This window comes from Gavialis gangeticus, unplaced genomic scaffold, assembly GCF_001723915.1.
Source record: "Gavialis gangeticus isolate Ggan-Ray unplaced genomic scaffold, GavGan_comp1, whole genome shotgun sequence".
In the NCBI taxonomy this organism is placed as follows: Eukaryota; Metazoa; Chordata; order Crocodylia; family Gavialidae; genus Gavialis; species Gavialis gangeticus.
The window spans coordinates 13,997,930-14,019,172 of NW_017729029.1; the positions used below are offsets into that span (position 1 = coordinate 13,997,930).

General features: G+C 47.3%; 2 protein-coding genes across 3 annotated transcripts in view; both read right to left on the bottom strand.

Moving 5' to 3' along the window:
* Positions 1 to 21,243, bottom strand: part of GPC3 (glypican 3) — a 228,571-nt gene that overhangs the window by 73,080 nt on the left and 134,248 nt on the right. For both annotated transcript variants that reach the window (XM_019521290.1, XM_019521291.1), the window contains exon 3: positions 262 to 395. In XM_019521290.1, the coding sequence (XP_019376835.1) occupies positions 262 to 395 (134 nt within the window). The remainder of the gene's footprint in view (positions 1 to 261; positions 396 to 21,243) is intronic.
* LOC109300589 (cell division cycle protein 20 homolog) lies at positions 20,187 to 21,051 on the bottom strand. Its single transcript, XM_019521292.1, has 2 exons — positions 20,729 to 21,051; positions 20,187 to 20,435 (listed from the first exon to the last, which is right to left on the bottom strand). The coding sequence occupies exons 1-2, from the start codon at positions 20,973 to 20,975 to the stop codon at positions 20,257 to 20,259; spliced, it is 426 nt and encodes a 141-aa protein (XP_019376837.1). The 5' UTR covers positions 20,976 to 21,051; the 3' UTR covers positions 20,187 to 20,256.

Consider the following 21,243-nt stretch of genomic DNA (forward strand, 5'->3'; position numbering starts at 1 on the left):
GGGGGGGGGGGGGGTCTCAGCCAGCTCCCCTGAACACTGACTGTCAAAGGACCCCACACCATTTCCACTGGGAAGAGACTCTGGATCACACCTCATTCTTTTCTCCATCCTTCCCCCCCACCACCCCTTTTATCTCCCTTAACAGCAAATGTGGAAACGGCTTTATATGCAGAAGGAAAATACACTGGCATTCATGCCATAGCCAGGTAGACACACAACGATCATGCAACAAAATACATTTTGGAGTCGCAACCCCCTCACCTCCTCCTGCTGGACAGCGTTTCCTCGTGCTCAATCCGAGCCAGCTTCAGGACCTTCTTGTCAATGAAAGGGTCTTCGGGGTAGGCAGCCGACCTGTACTTCCTCTGCTGAGAACGGCCGCAGAGCCGGCTAATCTGAAAAACAAGCACAAAATCAGCTATTGAAGTCTTTGCCTTGGCCCTATCAAGGCACCTTCCAGAGCCAAGGGACTTCTTGAAAAATCAGACAAAGAAAAACACGGGGTCAGGTCCTGGAAAGCACTGACAGCATGGAAGAACCCGATGGCCATCGTTTTTCAGGGTGCCTCTGTGCAAAGTCACTCAGGGAACCGAGTTGTTGTGCATTTGACACGAGGGGTAAAAAAAACCGGAGAAATTTCTGGGGTCGACTTTTAAAAGTGAAAGCACTTGGAGCACAAGGATTAAAGTCCGTCGACTCCTTGCACCAACCTGGCAGAGGCTCTGGAGCACACAATGGGTTTGAAAAGAAAAGTCTCCAAAGGTGCACTGCACATCTTCTACTTTGAAATACCAAGTTCTGCTTTCCAGAAGGAAGCTAACTTTCCTGGTGCAAATCAGCACCGAAACCACCTGGCCCGGCTGAGGGCTGGATCGCTCTCAGGCTCAATTTTTACACGAGCTGGTGTTTTGCTCCACGACTGAATCAAGCACATGCAAGAGAATTGCTGGTAAAACTTTCCCAAGCAGGCTGCTCTGAAGAGAAGGGCTGCCACGCGGGAAAGAAGGCAGCGCAAGCGTGATTCCCAGCCCTCCATCACTTGTCAAAACCCCACCGGGCAGACTGCTGGCCAAATCCCCAAGCGACAGGTTAAATGGTGCTCGTGTTACAGCAGCACCACTTGAGATGCTGCTCTGCACTTTGGATCTGCGAGGTGTGCTAAGTCCCCGACCTGTCTCTGGCCATGCTGTATCTGGCCACGCCGAGACTAGGAACAGTTTACCCATGCAAGAATACAGGTGTGCTGTGCAAGCAAGGTGATCTGGGTGGGAATGTGGCTTTACTGGCAGAGACCCTTTGCACCAATGCAGTAAACCACAACCTCCCCCATGTGAGATGGGCTAGACCAGCACAGGCCCGGTGTTGCAGGTCCACCTGCACCTGAGGTGTTGGTAGCACACTAATAGCAGCTCTGTGACGGTCGGGACTAAGAGTCAACTTGAAACTGGAAGCTGTCAGGCAGGGTCACAGCTGCTCATGCAAATCGGGGACCCCTCCTAGTGCACCCTTTGCGGGGCATTACCCTGCCTATGTTTCCCATAAACTCCCTGGAAGCCAACTCATCTCGGCTTCCTGGATGCACAGAGACTCCCCAGGCCCCAAAGTGGCTACGGACTGGGAGTTTCCTCCCCCCAACAGACAGCATGAGACTGGCCCTGCAGCTGGATTCACACAGCCCTGCCGAGCCATGCCAATGCCCACCAGGAACACGGGCACCAGTCGCATTTCATCTGAAGCACCATGCACCGTAACCGTGTTGCACAATGCAGCCGTCTGCTGTGGCTTGGGGTCTGATCAATAGGCACATGCAAAGGCCACAAATTAGCTCATTAACCTCCTGACCACTGCATAACGGGGCGAAGTAGCTGGGGGGGGGGAGATGCAACTGCCTCATTAAAGCCTCCTCAAGCAGCAGCTACTCTGTCAGCCCGGGCGCGGGCAGTGGGTGACATATGTCCTCCTGTCAGAGCCTGGGCTACTGTAAACCTGCACCCGCATAGATCTGCTCCTTATCCCTCGGCGGGAGCGTGACGGAGGAATAACGAATCACTTCCTGCCTCCAACTTCACTTCAGCCTGCCTCGGTGCTCTCCTCCCCTCCATCACCAGACCTGCCTCCTAAATTATAACGTGTTACTGGTTGCGCAGGAGCTCCGCGAGGATTATTTAGGAGGGAGTTTGTCAGGCGGAGGGCTGACTCGATGGAGTTTTATGAGCCCGGCTCTCTCGCCCTTCCCCATTCAGCTGCTCCTACCAGAAGCGCCATCCATTCCTAGCTCTCATTCAGCAACAGGGCCCAAATGCTGGCCGTCTTACCAGGACCCACATCTACATCAACACACTAAGGTCCACCTCATTCATCTCCAGCGCTACAGTGAACTAAAGTTAGCCAGCTGAACTACCAATTAGCAACCCACTTGAGGTCAAAAAGCAGCCCACAGCCCGAAGCCACCGCCAGCGGAGAGGACAAATCAATTCCATCCTATTATTTCCCCACCCCAGAGAGGGAGGTGAATTAGTCATGTCACCTCCTTCATTATCAAGAGCAGCACAGTTTGTTTGCACAGGTTCCAAGGCAACAAAGGGAAGCAGATAAGTCACGAGCTGGGAGCCTTCGTTATTAGTTCAAGGTAGGAGTGGGGGGAGACGTGGTCACTGGCGCCAGGCTGCAGCTGGGGGTGTCGGGGCTGGAGCGCTCGCTGTGCAGGGGCTGGCTGGCAAAGGGGTGTTTCTTCAGCTGTTTTTCTCTCTTTCCGCTCCATCATGCTCAACTACACCTTCCTCAGCCTCTCTCTCTGTCTTGCAAAACCCAAGACTTGCAAAATCATACATTCACCTACCCCTGCGCCACAAATCGGGAGATTGGCCAAAAAAAAGTCCTGAGTTTTTAATAAAAACATCATCAGTTATTCAGGATGGTTTTGTTTGCACTCAGTTGTTCACGATTTACAAGAGCGATGTCTGGTGTCCAAGGTGATCCCCTTTGTCCTCAGTCCCAAAGCTGCTCATCACCCCACAGGCCCAAGGATACCGAAATGGAGCGATCACAAGCGGACAAACCCGCCAGTCGAGACCAGGAGTCATTTGAGTGCGAGCCCAAGGTATCACTACCCTCTCCTAAAGGCGCTCTTCCTTTTCCGGGGTGCAAAGTGAGTCTGTTGTAAGCTGCTTGGACGTGGATGGTTGTGCCATCACAAAGCCTACTAGGAACGACTGGAGACAGCTCAGAGCTACCTGCATATTTGAAAAGCAGCCTTGGAAAGCTCAAGGTTTTGCTGCCCAGAAGCGCAAACTGGATTCCTCCACCCTAAAATTGTTAAATTGCAGCATATCCATCATGAACACCATAAAAATATGCAGCGAGCTCCAGCTTGGCAAGCCTGGTGGTCTCACTTCAGCCCGCACTAATACAGGGGTTTGCATCAGCCTATCCCCGAGTTTTCTTTATAAAAATAAGAGACTTAGGACTGAGATAGACTCTTTGGTGGAATCCCTCTGCTAATGCCCCGTCTCATCTTGGCCCAAGGTCTACTTTAGGGCTGATATTTTCAATGCCGATTTAAGGTGACCCAGTGGAACTGAATGCTTGAAATTGGTAGGGAGAGTTTGACGGTCTCAGCCTTATGCGATATGTCAGAAGGGGCAAGCGACTCGTACAGGGATCTTCAGAGACCATGACTTCCAGGAGCTCTTTAATGTTCATACACAAACCTCACTAGGTCCCCTGTAGGATTCACCCATGGCATAAACTACCCAAAGACGCAGGTAGTTCAGCTAGGTGTGGGAGATGTTGTGCAGGAAGGTCGAATGCTTTCTTTTCCACGATGGGGACCAAAAGGAGCTCATTAACCCCACCTTCTACCATTTTGGTGGTTTTGTTCTTTTTTTTCCTTCCTTTTTTAACGAATTGTGGTAGTAACTACTGAGCATAAACCTGGCCTCACTCCGACCTCTACTTTGAATTTCAAGATGTAAACAGAACACGTTTAATTGGATAAGCTCAGCATCCTCCTAAGACCTTCTTCTGCTTGGAAAGGACTGGCTGCCGCACACCTGTAAACATGGTTTGCACCCAGGAAGCAGCTGGCTGTTCACAGCTGGAAGGGAAGGGAAGCAATCAAATGGCCTGGTTTTAGTGGGAGCATCGATTCAAGAGGAGCTTGGGGAAATTTCAATGGAGCACTGCTATCAAGCCAGCCGAATAGTCTTCTGCTCATCTAGAGTAAGAGACACCACACAACTACTGGGACACAAATGATGCTCCACCACCCTGATATCAAGGTTAGCTTCTATTTTAGGATGTCGTTAGCTTCTCTGGTCATTTGCTCCACGTTTGGGGAACGTGGCAATCTAATCATGTCCTAAAGTTTTGTCCCGCCAACTGAACAGCTAATGCTGCAACAGGCTTTTCCAAGGTTTCATCCTTCCCGAGATCAACTCAGGAGAGGCATGTGCTACCCCGAAGGAACTGTCTCGAGATTTCCAAACAAGAAAAGCTTAGTCTGTGTCCATTTGAGGGGCAACTGCACTCTAACAACTACCCTGACCGCTCTGTTAGTGCCTCATCCCATCGTGGTGTCATCTACATGCTAGGTCCATCATGACAACATCAATGTCCAAAGACACAGTCAACCTTTATGGAAGCATCTCTCATCCAAGACAAGATTCGTTGGGTAAATCCGGTATCTTTTATTAGACCAACTCAAATTAGATAAAAGATATCGGATTTACCCAAAGAACCTCACCTGCCTATGCCCTTAGACCAACACAGCTACAACCTACACCCTCTCTCATCCAAGAGCATTTTGGGGACTCATCAATTAAAGGAGCGGGCGTGTTCTGACCTATGAAGCTTTGCAACAAGCCTGTCTTCAGAAGGGAAGGTCAAGCTTTGTGCAGTTAGACTAGACTAAGGAGGATGTTTATGATCTTATAAAGAGTCTCTGCAATGGTCCAGGGTGAGACTGCAGGCAGGAAATGGGTGGCCGGCGTTTCACCATCCCTATTGCACCTGGCTCTGTGCATAGCAGGGAAGACTCTCCTTGATTTCACTTAGCTCTGGATCACACCAATAACCTAGGAGCCAGACAGACCCCAACTCAGCTATCCGATCACAAGGCAATCTGAGCTGGTTGTCTGGGGGGCAAAAAAAAAAAAAAAAAAAGAAAGCCATTCTTGTTACTCTTAATGGAAATCATTGCAAAACAACACATGCATGATCCCAAAGCTAGGCTGAGAGTCACTGTGGAGAACAAGCACATTTTAAAAAGGCAATTTTCTAGGAACTTAAAAAAATATATTAATCAACTTTCCCCTGGAATTGAAACAAGTGGCTTGTTAGAAGTTCGCTGCTTTATATTTTTTATTCAGAACATGAGTCTGATTTTGCTCTAGAGGTGCATTTGCTTCATTTGACCTTTGCTTAAAGTTTACACGGAGTTTCCATTTGTCTTCTTAGTGAACTTCTCCTGCTTACGGATGCTTTTTTTCCACAAAGATGCAGTACTCTTTTCCTCAAGGGGATGGCCTCATTTTTAAAGATTACCTTTTGCAATCTTCTCTGTTCGCTGGAGTTCACGTGTGTCATTTTATACCTATTCCCGAGTTTCTCCTGGGAGAAACTGCACATTAAATTGAAAAGCGATTAACTGGTATAATTGATTTGAATACTGTATCTGAAAGGATGAGTTGATAGAGATTTCAGCTACATGCATAAATTGACTAGCTCAGACTTCAAGAAAGTGAGCCATATTGAAAGAAGCCAATTCAGTGTCCTTGGAATAATGGTTTGTTCACGTTGATAGAAGTCCAAGAAATTTCCATAAAACTAAACTTTTGTTCAGTGCAGACTTTCTTCCCACACTGTTTTAGTGACTTAGTCTATTAAGTGTCACCTGTATTATTAGCACTGTAAACACAAAACAAGCGACTTCCTCGTGTTTAAAGTTACGATAAAAGCAAACCGGAAGTCTATTACTCAAGTACCGCTGTCGAAATCAGTTTAATTAAATTCTAAAAGGTTTAAAACAAAATATACATTGAAATTATATGGTATAGAACATAAACTTTTTAATAGTAGTAACCAAGCACATTTACCATTTCTACAGGTGTAATAAAAATGCTAATATATGTTAATGTTTAGTCTGTGGTTAATGTTTTGTCTTGTTAATTTCCCCAGGGCTTTTATTACTGATTTAAATCTGCCACACTACTCAGCTGATTGCATTGCTTCCCACAAACTGCATGGCACTCTCTCAAAGAATACTGATTAACAGAAGTGAATAAACATTTAGCGAGGCTAACCATTCTTCTTACGCGCGTGTAATCATTATATACATTTTGTCACAACGATGAGAGAGACAGCCGTTCCCCACTCACATCCCTCCTCCAACAAAAAATATGATTATAGGCATAAAAATTAATCCATAACCCTTTATTTTAAGCAGCACATCATTATTAGCTAACTAATGGCTCTTCCCTCTCCCATCTCAACCGCTACAACAAAAAGAACAAACCAAGTGTGATATTGCTATGTCTTCTTCTAAGACATTCCCCTGCAACTCGTCATTAACTGACTATTAAAATGCTACCAATAAACTTCCAAGTGTCACAACCGTGAAGACTCAGACATTCTCTTGCAAGGCTTGTGCAAGCAACGACACCCGAAAAACTCAAATAGTGAATCAGGAACCACCAGAAGTGACCTACTCCTCGCACCCAGGGAGAATAACGTAACGTTCAATAATGCATTAGGCATAAATAATGCAATGCTAAAACATGTCAAATGCACAGAAACACCAATGCTTAAAAAAACATCGCATCTGCCACACCAGTTTGCACAACGACTCCTCTCGTATGCAGCTAACGTGCATCACCGCTGCTCAACAGCATTTTACTAGGTTACGCAGACCATCAACGTGATCCCACACACTGAGGCAGGACTAGACAGGTATGCAAGAGGAGAAGATTTGATATTTTTAATATAGCTGACCGGGCCCAAAGGCTTTGCAGGTTATGTTACAGGTCATCCTTCTCCCTCGGTCAGTCCAATAAAAGATATCACCTTGACCTCAAGAACCAGGCCTTCTCTCTGAAGACATTCAGCAAGGAAAGAGGGATCAGTCCATAAAGAGAAATGTCTGACCCTCATCTAGGACCAGACGGGTGTCTAGAGGCCACACCTCACCGAGAGTTTGGCCTGAGAAATAAATGCCTGCAAGATACAGCTTTGGGTTAATTGCCATCATAGTTGTTTCTGGTTCCTGTATACTTGTAGGCACAGCAGGCACTGACACAGGCTTAGTCACACTCCCTTCCTCGTTAACAATTTAGATGTTAGCAGCTAATTAGAAAGGCTTTCGTTCCTCAAGTGTAAGGAACAGGCTGCTCTGAATTTAACTTGCCATGAAGCACGCAGGTCTCTGCTGCTCATTACAGCGCTGTGTTTATTTGCAAGACAATTGTGCTGATGCTAGAAGAAGAATTAAAAGGTTAACGGCATGAAAGGCGTTGCAGAACCATCTTATTACAGCACCTACGCAAGGAAGGAAGTTCTGTCCAAAAAGCCGTGGAGAATGAGGGGCATTTTCAGGTCTCAAAACCTTGGGCAAGTTCAAGTTCATTTTTTCCTTCACTGCATCAGGTCTTAAATGACTCACTGAAAGACTCGCTTTCCATTTCCACTCCTGCTTAGGTTATCCTTCCCTGTGAGAGAGGCAATTCCTTCCAGAGGTTCCCTCATCCTCTCAATCCATGCTTCACCAGGCAGGTGGGGAACCCTGACATCCCCTTCCTTTCTGAGACCACTTTAGCATGCAACGGACCCCCAGGCCTTCCCTTTATAGGCACCGTGACCTCAATTTGAGTTGAACCTGTTTTTTTCCTTTTTTTTTTTTTTTAAATAAAAGGAACTTCATGTAGATGCAATGTTTCCTCATTTCCATGTCTGCAGAATTCAGAGTTTAGCTTGGGCAAAGCTTCTGAGAAGGCCAAGTGCTCCAGTCTACATCTTGTCCAACTCAACATGAAGCACACTAGGCCAGAGACCACCACTGTCATGACCAGAGGCATAACTAGAAAGTTTGTCACAGATGCCAGAGACCAATGGGAACAACATGGGTTCCCAAGGAGTCCTCTCTCTGTAAATTGGTGCCTAGAGCTAGTGCCTCGCTCACCCGACTCTAGTTAAGCTACTGCTTGTTGTTATAGTCCCTAGAGACTTTGGCCATGAAGAAATGAAACTTATTTCTGAAGATAACAGGAAATGATTTGGAACACCCGATATACTTAGCGACACTAAGACGACCCCTTCTGCAGGCAGAGTCAGACCCATATCTCAATGCATAAAGCATAAGAAGAAGTTGGCCTACAGGATTATTGAGTTTCCAGCAAGTGTCCCGTAATAATCTTCTATCTTGCCTGGTGCTATTAGACCCAAACTAAGGGCTGTACCGTTACCCCTACTGATCAGCTGTACTTAAACACATTGCAGGTTCAGATCCTTTCTAGCATGGCTGTGCAGCAATATATTATAGGCACCAGAGGAAGAACGAAGGCCTACGCCGCTCTCTTGACTTCTCCTTCCTCCCCATCAGGAGCGTGGCTATGGCTGACCACCTGAATGCGTGGGAAGTCAGCCAGCAGCAAAGTTATATAAGTAAGGAGGAGGTCTGCCTCTTGCTAGCAGGGGAAGGAGTGGTGGTTAAGGGGACACAGAGCAAGGAAGGCCTTCTCCTATCCCTGGGAGCATAAAGAAGGGCAGAAGAGCAAAGGAGGAGACAGAAGAGTCAGATTAGCCAAAAGCAAGTGAGGTTGTGCTCTGCGAGTTGCTTTTCCCGAGATTGCTGAGCTGCTCTGCGCATTCTTTGTGCATTTCTAAGCCAGCATCATCTACGTGCCTAGGGCACTAAAGGGGCATTTTATAAATGAAACAATTGGATTTTCCCCAACTAAAGCCGAATGTATTCCTGGAGGCTTAATTTAAAGAGGAAAGGCAGATATCTGTAATTTCATTTCATTCTGAAATATGAGGCAGACATCTGGAAGTGGAATATAATAGGTTATTTAATAACAGCAATGACAAGTAGGTCATACAACTCGGCTCTAGCAGGTCTGCAGTCGTTAGGTCCAGCCCTTTTTCCAAGTTCTTCAACAAAGTGTTGGGGAGATTTAATGATTCTTTTAGAAATACACTTCCAGAAACAATTAAAAAGTTACGGCCTTTTTCTCTTTCTGTTTTTTTTTTAAAACAGACATCCAATTTTGGAAGCAGAAAGCCATTATAATGTGGCAGCTCACAATTAGCTACTGTACACTGTTTATTCTTGAATATAATCTTCGGGTAAAAGGGCAATATTCTTGGAAACGCGGCATTAACTTGTTCATCAATGACTTTAATAAGGCTCCTTTCAAATTACTGCTCATAAAACCACAGTGAAAGAGTTACTGATGATATCCCTGTCTTCTTAATTAGTTCTCTCTCTTTCTATCTATTAGCAACTTAATAGCAAGTGTACATATTTATATAAAACAGCTCAAGTGTGGTTTGCCAGCAAAACTCGTCTGCGCTGGCCATTTCATTACAGGCAAGTACAAAGAGATTTCAGTTTTGTAATATATGCATATCTGCACTCTCAGATATATGTAGCTTTTTAGATTTATAGTCCAATAAACTCTCATTCTGAAACCACTCCAGTGGCTTTTATGTCACGAACAACAATTTTTGTTATGAAGTGTCCTCGCCCATCCCTGCGCTAAGAGGTTTGGGGCAAGGCACTTGTCTGGAGGAGACTGCAGAGACAAAAATCAGTCAGCACTCACCATTCTTGGTCCTGCTTTAATTGTCCGTTTTAAAATGAATATAACCCTTGATTATTTTATCTTCTCCACAGAAAGAAGCTCAGTGTAATGTCCCTTCCCACCTTGCTCCCTTTTTTCATCTTTAAATGTCAACTTCTAGATAAAATAATAGTATTGTGCACTGAAAATGGTTTCATTTGCTTTTTCTGCTTTTAATGCCTGTAAAGTAATAATTAAAATAATTTGTTTTCCATTTGAAACAAAGAGCAATCATGATCTGCATATCAGCACTACCATCTCCAGACTTGAGGCACAGTAATGAGTAAAACAAACATATAAAATGCATTTTTCTGAATAAATCTTTTGAGGGCTCCTTTTTTTTTTTTTTACCCATTACAATGAGATATGGTTTCCAAATAAAGCCCCAGCTAGAAGCTGTAAGTGTGGCAATTGGGAAAAATGGGAAACAGTAAAAATCTCTCACACAGAAACATTTGAGGTTGATCAATTTAACTCATCTAGGGCCAATGAGGGGCTTATCAAATCCCTAAGTATTTTTTCCATAGGTTTTATTTTTTCCTGTTGATTTTTCTGAAGGTTGAAGATACCAGTGGAATATAAAAAATGTCTTTTCTTAAAATTGGTTCCAGTCTAACGCCATTAAAAGGTCAGTACAGAGACAGTACACCCAAAACAGCAAAGTGTAAAAACACTTCCATTAGATTGATTTACTTTTTGATAAAGGAATTAATTGTTTTCAAAGACAAAATCTGTCTTATTGAAAATGCAAGTCTTTATTTTATAAAGATGCCTGTATCCTCAGGGCTTTTCTCAGGCTTTGGTTTTGTTGTGACACATCTTGTTTTAATGTGTACTGTGGTTAGTACAACCGAAGTGCAGAGTGGCATACAACATCAGATTATGTTCTGCTTGATTGAAAATATCTTTATAAAGGAAATTGGTACACATTTTTCAACCTGGTTTCAGTGCTGCATTGTACAGCCGATTAATACATAAAGTGACTCATACATTCAACAGTAGGCTACTGTCTGCAGACAATCTTGGGGAAAGGATTTTGCTTCATCACGGTACTTTTATTCACTTGATTCAACTAAGTAATAAACCTGACTGTCAGCAGCCAATCCCCGTAAATCAATGTTAAATGATCCATAGATGAAAGAAAAGGAGGTCAGATCGACAAATGGGATCGGATACTTTAAACGTGTTTGCACAAGCATCCTCTTAGCTTCGGCTCGCTTTGCACGGTGGGTGCGTGGCACGGTCACCCCTGGTTATTAGCGAGGAACATCGATCAGGTCAGAGTTTCTGGACCAAAGCCCCGCATACTTATCCTCTACACTTACACCTTCAGCAAGCCATGTTGACAGAGGAAAGGTCGTCTGTATTAACACTTTTTTAAAGCAACCGGCCAGCCAGCCAACTGGAACATCGCACTTGGCCTCCTAATGCTTTCCAAATGAAGAGATCAAAGTGTTTACAAACCCTTCGTGCGGGAAGCCACGAACTTTCTTACGCTGCGGAGAGGGATCTTGCTGCAGGGAGGAGTTAATGGATGCACACGTATAAGACCCCTGCACCCTTTCTAGTGTGGGAGGAACACGGCACATAAGGGGTTTGCCCGTGCAAGTCAACAAGAAGAGCAAGGCAGGGATTTTCCATTCATCTATTTAGTGAAACCTAGGACAAGTCACCTGGGATAAGGAGACCTGAGTTCAAGTCCCCACTCGCCCAGATTCAATTTCTGTGCTTAAACCAAGGTATTCATAGACTTCATAGTCATTAGGGCTGGAAGGGACCTCGGAAGATCATCGGGTCCAGCCCCCTACCCCAGGGGCAGGAAGTCAGCAGGGGTCAAAGGATCCCAGCAAGGATATTCCACATCCCAGTAAGTGCCCTAACCACTGGAGTACTGAAGGCAGGGTAAATTTGCACCTTATAGACTAACCAAGTGTGCATGTGCACATATGGGTAAGCCCAAACTTTCGTGAGCTGAAGCTCATGTCACCAGACGCTGTGAAAGGATGTGCGCAGAGCGGTGTGGAAGAAGGAGAAAAAGTGGAATACAAAAGACTAGGGAGTGGAAGAGGGTGGAGGGGCAGCGCTGGGAGGGGCAAGCAACTGAGCAGGAAACTCATAGGAGCGAAGGAGTCACAAAAGCTAATCCAAGTAATGGGGTAAGAATCCAGTGTCATCAACAATCCCTCGACTCAAGGATGATATCTACCACAGCTCATCGACGGGTCTTGAGGGACTGAAGAGCCCAATCCTTGAGCCACAGATGTTGTGGGTCTTTCTGCAGGGGGGGAGCAGGCTGCAATTCCTCTCCTTTTCCTTCCTTGTTTGCTTTGAGGGCAATACACTTCATCTCAAAGTGGGCTGCTTGCTTGGGTCAGGTTGTGGCACCACTGGGGTCCATTAGCAGCCAGCTCCTCCCGGCTCTTGGTGCCAGGGTCCATTTCCTTGAGGTCTTCAATGCATCCTTGTAGCATTTTCTCTGGCTGCTGCAAGACGTCAGGCCACAACTATAATAAGTACCCACAGTTCCTGTTTAAAACATACATAACACAACCCAGACCCCGCTGCCGACCATGACCGTAGGCTGGCTGAAAAGCTGTGGGACATCCTAGCTCCTACCTGAAAACTTAACTCATGTTAATACAACTTGCTCACTATAGGCCGAACTCTGCACTTCAGTGCAGGTGCTGGGCTTTCCCTTGACTTCCCCTGCGGCGGCTCTATCCGTATGCATCCGAGCTAAGTTCAAGAGGCATGTCTGTGGGCAGGATCTGGCCTTTTACCATGAAGATACAACCCCAGATACAACCTGCGCTGCACTGATGTGATCCCCTTGTTATACACAGGTTGGACATGAGGTGAACTGAGCTAAATCCCAAGCAGGGCTGGGGTATCAAGCAAATGCAACAAGATGGTACAAGTAACACCAATTCTCAGCCAACCGGTTTGGTCTTTCTACAAGCAGAGTTATAACCTGTTCACTCCCATCAGCATATTGCCATCCTTGTCTCCAGGTTTGTGTGTCCTTCTAGGTACCTCCAGTAACTCACCTTATGTTGGTCTGAGAAGATCAAGCAAACTCAGATTTGGTCTTTCCATGGCTCTTGGTCTCTCCATGGTTTGCTTCATGGGCAGCAATTTCATGCCAAGAAGCAAGTGCCTATAAACTGGACACCTCCACCTGCCGTCACACACCGCCTCTGCAGTGCTTGGCTTTGATGGCCTGGGTAAATCAGCAGGGCTTTCCCCTTTCCCCATCTCAGACAATGGCAAGTCATGGGATTCAGTGAAATGACAAAAACCGCAGCCCAACCGCAGAAGCTGTAGGAGCGTTAAGGATTCAGGGCTCAATCCCATAATGGGCTTAATTCCAAGTGGAGAAGGAGGTGAAGGTGCTCAATTGATCACTGGATCCAGCCCGTAAAGTGTACCATACTCTACTGGTAGGAGATAATGGTCAGATGTACATAAAAAGAGTATTGCCCAAAGCCCATCCATTTTCCTCCTTCTTTGACTATTAGGCTGTTACTGATGAGGAAGGTAGGGAAGGACAATTATTTAAGGATCTGCAGGAGTACCTGCTCTGCAGCTTGGCAGCATGAGGTGCATTAACCCAGTGGCGCAGATCAGTGCACCACCAAAAGGCAGGCTAAGGGCAAGCCAGGTCTGCAGAGAAACAACTCCAGAAATGCAAAATCACCCCATGAGTTCCCATCCCTTCCCACCCAGCTCAGCGCTTGTGCGCTGCTCGCTGCCTCTCTCCAGGTCACTGCCTAACAACATTATTTCTAGAAGGGAAGAGCGCGCGCTGGAGAATTAGGTGTGAAAACTGATTAGGTTGGAAAGATACACCTGCATAAGTAATTGCTAAATCCAGCAGCTGCTGCCTTTTAAAATGGAAATGGCTCTCTCACCGTAGCAGGAAGGGATAAACCCAAAGCCAGGCTGCAGCCAAAGGCTCCCTTCAAAGAAAGATGCAGCAAGAGGAAAACTTTGCCCTCCTGAACCCATCTGAGCACAGACCCATGCCTAAGACAGTTTATGTGGGCAAAGAGATGGAAAAAGGACACCAAAAGAAACTCTGAGCGCACTTGGGACTCATTGAGAGAGATGGCTATAACTCTTCCGGCAGCGTCTCTCTGCACTCGGGGCTGTGGGCTGCCAAAAGGCCAAGAGGTTACTGGGGGGCGGTTTCTGAATTTATTTCATTTCAATCTGTTTGCATACGGCATCGTTCATGCCCAGGAACACAGCCCGCTTCACAGTAGGATGGGGGGAAAAAACAAGGTGATTTATAGGGCTGCACGGAAGCCGCACACTTGCAAGGAACGGAAAACCAAGTGAAATATTCATTGCTACCCAGAAGTTCATTTTCTAAAGGACCAGGAAAAAAAAAAAAAAAAGCTACCACTGCAAGCAGGCAGCTGGCACCGCATTGCTGAGAGCTGCTTTCCAGCTCCTGTGTTGTTCCCCGCGCATCCAGCAGCATTGCTAATGGGAGAGTTAGTTATATGTTAAGATAGCAACACTCCTGGGTGTTACTGTCACTGGAAGTAAACTCAGAGCGGTTAACATGAAGGATGCCCCGCGACTGACCTCGGATGAGGTTCTTAGTGGAAATTTCAGTCATACATAACGAGGCCAAAAGAGATTTTAGCGTAAAAAGCATCAATGGATGGATATTCATGAACATGAGTTTGGCAGTCCAAAGCTGCAGGTCTTAACAGGGGTTGAAACCTTCAGAAAAAGGAAATGGACTGGAGATTTTTTTTTTTTTTTAAATAGTAAATCTGTGTTAATGGAGGCTTTAGGAGCCGGCAGCTATAAGAACCGAGAACCACAGAAATGTTGCCACGAGGGAAAGCTGAGCATCTTTCAAAACATAGCCCATTAATAAATATATAAAGATATCCTGATATACTCTCTCCCCCCATTTCCACCCCTGGGGAAAGCAGATGCTGTTAGTTCAAGTGCACAGGGGAAAGAGCCTCTGCCCTTGTGTAAGAAGAAAGGGGCTCCTATCATTTCTGCACCAGGAGAAGACTGCAGAGCCAGCATCCTCCCCTCGGGCTCATTTGGGGCCAAAACAGGTCAGCATCCACAGCGTTCCCCCCCACCCCCATGGGCAGGCGTTCGAGCAAAGGGAAGACAAAGTTGCCCACCAGGAATTGGGTGGGTGGGATGGATCGGTAGCAGCATGGCTCTTCCTTGCACATCTCCCCCAAGATCATCATTTAAATTGGAGCAAAGTTTGGAGACCCCAGTGAGGGGCCTGGTTGGCAGAGGTGCCCACCTAAGCAGCTCTTCTTGGCAGTGGGGGCTCAGTACCACTGACAGTCACACCAGGTGCACAGGCACCGAAATACTCTGAGTTGAATCCCATCCACACACACCTACCTGTTTGGAAATAGGCTTCTTACAAGGCCAAGTGATCTCAGAAAAATTCCCAAGGGGAAGAAGCCACTTGAGAGCTCAATGCATTTGGGTGCTATGAAACCCAAGCCCTAACCCTTAAATGCATGATATATTGGCATTTAAGGCCTCGCTGTGGCCTTAAATGCTGATCTTTATCTGCTTCCAAATCCCAGCACTTCTTCCTAAATTCGTTTTTAGCAAAATTTGATGCTTCACAACTTTGGCTTGCAGAACCCAACACACAGGGGTACGGCCAGGCTCATGCATTTACGTGCCTGCAGGGTGTACCTGGGCCATGCAACGGACCCCCCTTCCCACCCCTGCTTACAACACAAGTCTATGGGCTGGGGGATGTGGAGGGCCAGGGTAAGTTATGGGGAGAAGAGAACGGTGTTTAATGTGGCAAAGGTAGTTCAATACTGTACAAAGAGCTGAATAATAAAGCCATTTCTGGACATGTATTTGCTTGATATTACGGAGACCCATTTCCTCTGCTGTTATCCCCAGTTGTGAAAGTTAACTTCAGACGCTAAAAGTAGAGCACACGAGCACAAAATACCTTAGGGCCAAGGTGCACCATACCACAAATACACTTGTACTCTTCTCTTCCAGAAAGAGGGCACAGCCTCAGCCTCGCAAGCAGCGTTCATTAAACCAAACTGGGTTCATAAGCTCTGTCTGACATCCGCTGGAAAGGCTTGCAAGGCACCCTGCTGTTTATAACTTCCATGCACCTTGCCCACGCTATACATAATGCATGATGTAACCTGAAGTCAAACCAGACCCAGTGGGAACTGCATGACCATCTCCCTTAAAAATATTGTAGCCTTAGAAAGTCTTTTTTTTTTTTTTTTATTATTCTAACAACACAAAGTGGTAGGGATAAGAAGGACACCAAAGGCATGAGCCAGCTCCCGCTGAAGTCAAGGAAAAGATTCCCACTGATCTCAGTTGAAAATTGGAGAGGAAACCAACTGGGTTCAAAGGGTTTTCTAAGCACTGGTCATCATGTGCATTGAAGACATCTTCAAAAGCTACTTATTTTTGGATGGACACCACTGATTTCTATTCAAACAGAACGAGGTATCAGAGGCTTGAACTTTTCCACTTAAAAGGACCGAGGGTGGAGGGGAAAAAAAAAAGAAGAGAGAAATGGAGCTATTTAAAAATCTGCTAAATGAAGCAAACAAAATGCACCCCTATAAATCACATGTCTGCAACACGTGCCATTATCTCATTTGGTTTTATACGGACAGCTTTGATCATTATTCAGCAGTGGTCTTCTGCAAAAACATTTTAGCATTATATTGCACAGTTCCCAGCCAAAACCAGGAGAAACAAATGGCTTGGCGTTCCCCCCCACCCCCCAAACTCTTTTAATCCTAAAAGGAACGAAAAGCAAGATAAATGAGAACGTGTCCATAGGAAATTCAGATGTCTCCGCGGCAGAGTTCTTAAAAGGCATGCCATTAGTGATGCATATGTAACAAGAGCGACTATAATTGGGTTTATTATGCCAAAAGCCAAGAAAGAGGGAGCCTTAGAGGCCACACCAGCCTAAAAATCACATGAAGCATCATCACACCCATGTGAGCAGCTGCATGGGACATGAGCCTCACCCAACCATGCTGTCAAACCCCATCCCATCTGCCCGGCCTCACAATGGGCTGGAGGATCCCCTAAAACAGTCTCCAGTAGCCACTCGCCCACCCCAACACTGGGAGTGCTTGGGCAAAGGGCTGGTGTGCAAGACATGTGCTTCCCTTGCTATGGGCTCCACCTTCCCAGATGCTGCAGTTCCCTGGGGAGACGCTGCAGCAGCATGTTCTCCACGCAAACTCCTTGCACTCATCTGAACCCAGATGTCATCCTAAAATAAACCGCAGTCAGCATCCTTCCTGCCAGGTGAGACAGACAAGAGCTCCCCATTGCAGGTGCATGACCCTAACAACCCAACGGACGTTAAAATGCATCGACTGTGCTTATGAGGGGCAACGCCATGGCCGATACTGCCTTATTTCATCCATGACCTCCTCCTCTAACCTAGAAGAGGAGTAAAAAGCTTTCAAGAGCATCTAAGGGATTTCCCTGGGACTTCAGCTCCTCTGCACCCAAGATGTTTCTGGAAACAGGACTCGGGCTCCAGAGGTGCTCCTGGAAATCCCATCTAACACTTCAGTGCGCAATGAGGCTAAAAACTTGTTGGACCAAAACTGGGTGCTGCATTGTGAAAATTTAATCATGAATAATTTTTCACTGGCTCTCCAAGCTCTACAGGCAACACAATAGGCATTTATAGATCGGAAAACCCCCCCAGTGGCTTCCAGATGATGTTCTCCCAGTCAGCAATAAAACCATTAAAAGCTTGAAATATTAAAATTGAGCCAAGAAAGCTTCACGGATATTTTTGGAGGAGACAGGATTTGTACTGAGATTCTCCACAATGATCAAAATGATTTCTTTCTGCTGGTCCTTGCTTTCATACCTTACCACTCACGTGACCTTCTAGATCCTGAAATGATTGACACAACCACGCATGGGAAAAGCCACCAGGGAACTGCAGCAAGCAGGTACTGGCTTAGTCAAAACCAAACGCTTCCCACAGGCTTCAAATCTATTTTCAGTTTTAAGCCATAAATGGAACTGGCCTCCAAAATGAATTAAGACGAGCTCTGAAGATTAAAACTTCCCAGTAACGAAACCAAAAATATAGGAGCAGCACAGGCCAGCAGACGATTCTGTGGGCGAGTATAATGGAAAGCAGCCGGCACCGAAAGTACAAAGGGACTGATTTCAGAAGCTCAAAGGGAAACTCTTCTTGAGCAATGCTGTAATTTCAAAGCAGTTACCGGAGCTGCCCTTAGAAGTCCCCTGCTAACTCTAGCGGAGAAAGAAATCTATTAACAGATAGGAAGGCTCTTAAGAGCCCCCCTGCTGCCTCCCTCCTCACACCTGGCACTGCGACCCTAATCCCAGGAGAACTGTGACAGCTAGAAAGTCCCCAGGAAAGCAGTCTCACAAGAAGGATTAGTCCAACAGAAGTTAAAAAGGCACAATCAGCATCTTGAGAACCCTGGCAAAAATCACATCAGTCTCATTGTGGTGACAGCTGGCTTTGCAAATAGCACTGAATCATCAAATCTGACGACAGATGACATTTCCATCCCTGGCTGCCAGCATCTTTTTTTAATTGAAGTATTCCTGAATGTGGTTCCCACACAACAAGAGTCCTGCCCACTTCCAGACCAATTTGGGACAGCGTTAAGCGTGATCCAGAGGTGCCGTTAACACCGAGAAAGGGCAACGTCAGGAAGGCAGAGCGGAGGAACAAGCTGCCCCGGTGAGGAATGATAAAGACAAGAAGAGCGTCTATAGCCTGAACGCAGGTCAGCCAGAAAAGAAGGACGAGAAAGCTGTGGTTCCTCTGTAAACAGCAGCTACTTTGCCTCGACTGCTGTCGCAAAAACATCAAGCTACAGCCAGACATCTAACAAGGATGATTTGGATGAGGAAGGGGACAAGCAGGGGGGACAAGGTGAGAGACACAGCTGGGGCTTTTGGTGGTTCTGGAAGAGTTCAAGTCAGGGCCAAAGGAGCTGCATCCCAGGGGCCTGAAGGAACTGGCCCTTGGCAACGATGTACAAGAAGTCCTGGGAGACTGACCTTTTCCCATCCTCTGGTACCTGGCCCATGTTGCACCCCTCCAAGGAGCTGGGCACCTACAGGCCAGTTAGCCTCACCTCGGTACCTGGAGAAGATCCCAAGGAAGGCCATTCACAAGCACCTGGAGGACGAAGGGCTGATCACAAGCCACCAGCAGGAATTTATAAAAAAAACCCGATCTCCCCCTTTCACCAAGTAACTACTTGGGTGGATGCGGGGAATGCAGTGGAGTGGACATTAAAAAGCCTGACAAGGAGAAGCTGTGGGAGCTGGGCACGCTCAGCTTCTGGAAAAGGCACCGACGAGGGGACAAGACAAGTGTTCAGATACTCGAAGGGCTGCCAGAGGACTGAAAGCCCCTTCTCTCTCCTGCTGCAGAGGAGGGCATGGACCAACGGGGTGAAGCTGCAAAGTAGACTTACTTAGAGCGCACGTCAAGAAACACTTCCCCATGAGAGCAGAGGCAGGGGAAGACTCCCAGGGGACCTGCGGACTTGGCGTTCGAGAGGTTGGCACCATTGGTTGGGGATGACCTAGGTGTAGTTCCTAGGCTTTACTGGTTACTTCCTGGAGCCAGGAAGGCCTCTCTCCCCTTCTCGTTGCTATATGCGTCCAGGCTGTTTTTTCAAGCCTCCCTCAGAGGCACTGGCTGGGGCTCACGGTGGGGATGGGGACTGGACTGTGCCAACGCTCCCTGCTGGGACCAATCCTGCAGGGTCCTGGCTAGAGGGTCTTGTACCTCTGCTCAGGCTCACACCAATCACTACATTTAGGGTCAGGAAGAAATTTCCTCCTATAGACAGATCAGTACTGCCTGGGGGTTTTGCCTTCCTCTGTAGGGCACATCCTCCCCATGGGGTTTCTCGAGTGCATTTTAAACAACCTTGCCACAACAGGATGGTGGCTGCTAGGGTCCCTCTGCTTTAGGACATGGTTTGGGGAGGTATGATCCTGGCTCAGGAAGGTGGCTGGACCCATGACACCCTGGTTGAGAACCACAGAGCTGAAGTGTGTCTGGGGCAGTGCAGACTATTTCACGGCCTCTGGGATCAGGAAAAGCCTCAGCCTTGGCCCAACTGGCTCTGTGGGTTCCTGGGAGTCCCCCCAACCCGCCAGACAGGACATCCCCCAAGTATCTGGCCCTGTGTCCAGCCCTATTGTGCACTGAGATAGGGGCAGTAGCAAGACCACCAACCACAACACCACCTCTCCTGTGAGGGTCCTGACCCTGCAGCCCCAGCTCCCTTACGCACTGGTCACTGACTTCATGCTCTGTAAAAAGCAGATTATGGTATTTATTGGCATTAAAACACTGTACACTGTCCCCGTGCTGGCAGCACCACCTTCACCGGATGCCTTGGTGGATGATGCTGCTCTTGGCAGTGCCTGCCTTCTCCTTCTCTTTCTTCTTCACAGGGTGCATCTCAAAGCAGCACCAGAGCTGTAGCATCGCATCTGCAGATGCAGACGCCACCATAGAGCCGTCTGGGCTCATGGTTAGGTTCAGGACTCTGGCTGTGTGGCCTGGGAGGAGCAGCATGGTCAGGGATCCACTCACCCAGGACCCACCTTAAGCCTCTGCCTATGGCCAACCCCCCACCTCCCCCAGGTCTGTCTGCCCCACTCACGTGGGGGCAGGCTGCATCCCAGCTGTTTGCACAGCTGGCTTCCACCCCACTGCACAGCTGGCTCTACAGCAGCACTCGGGTCCCCCTCCCTCCTCATGCACCTCTGCTCCCATGGAGATCTGGTCCCTGGCACAGGCAAGGCCTTCCCTGTGCCCCAGGGTCCTGGCTCCAGCCAGGGCTGCTGCTTACCGTTTAGCTCTGTGACCTTGACCATGGTAGGGTATTTCCACACCACCAGCTGGTTCTGGGCGAAGCCGTGGCCAGATATGAACTCCTTGGAGTTCGTCGACCACAGGATGGCGCAGACCTCGGGGAGGCAGAGCATGGCAGGTGGCACAGGAGTCAGGAGGGACAGGCAGAATGCATGGCCAGGTGTCTGCAGTCCCCAAGTCAGTGCAATTAGGCAGCTCCTTATGCTATGGAAAGGCCTGGTCATCCCATGCCTTGGGGGTACTACTGGTCATCGGCTGGTCCATGAGGGGCCAGCAGGGGAGATTATGCTTAGGGGCAACCAACACGGGTTCATTAGAGGCAGGTCCTGTCAGATCAACCTGGTGGCCTTCTATGACCATGTCACCAAATCCCTGGATGCAGGCGTCACGGTGGATGTAGTCTTTCTGGACTTAAGGAAGGCGTTCGACACGGTCTGCCTGTTCTCATTAAAAAACTGGGGGCTGTGGTGTCGACACCCACACGGTCAGATG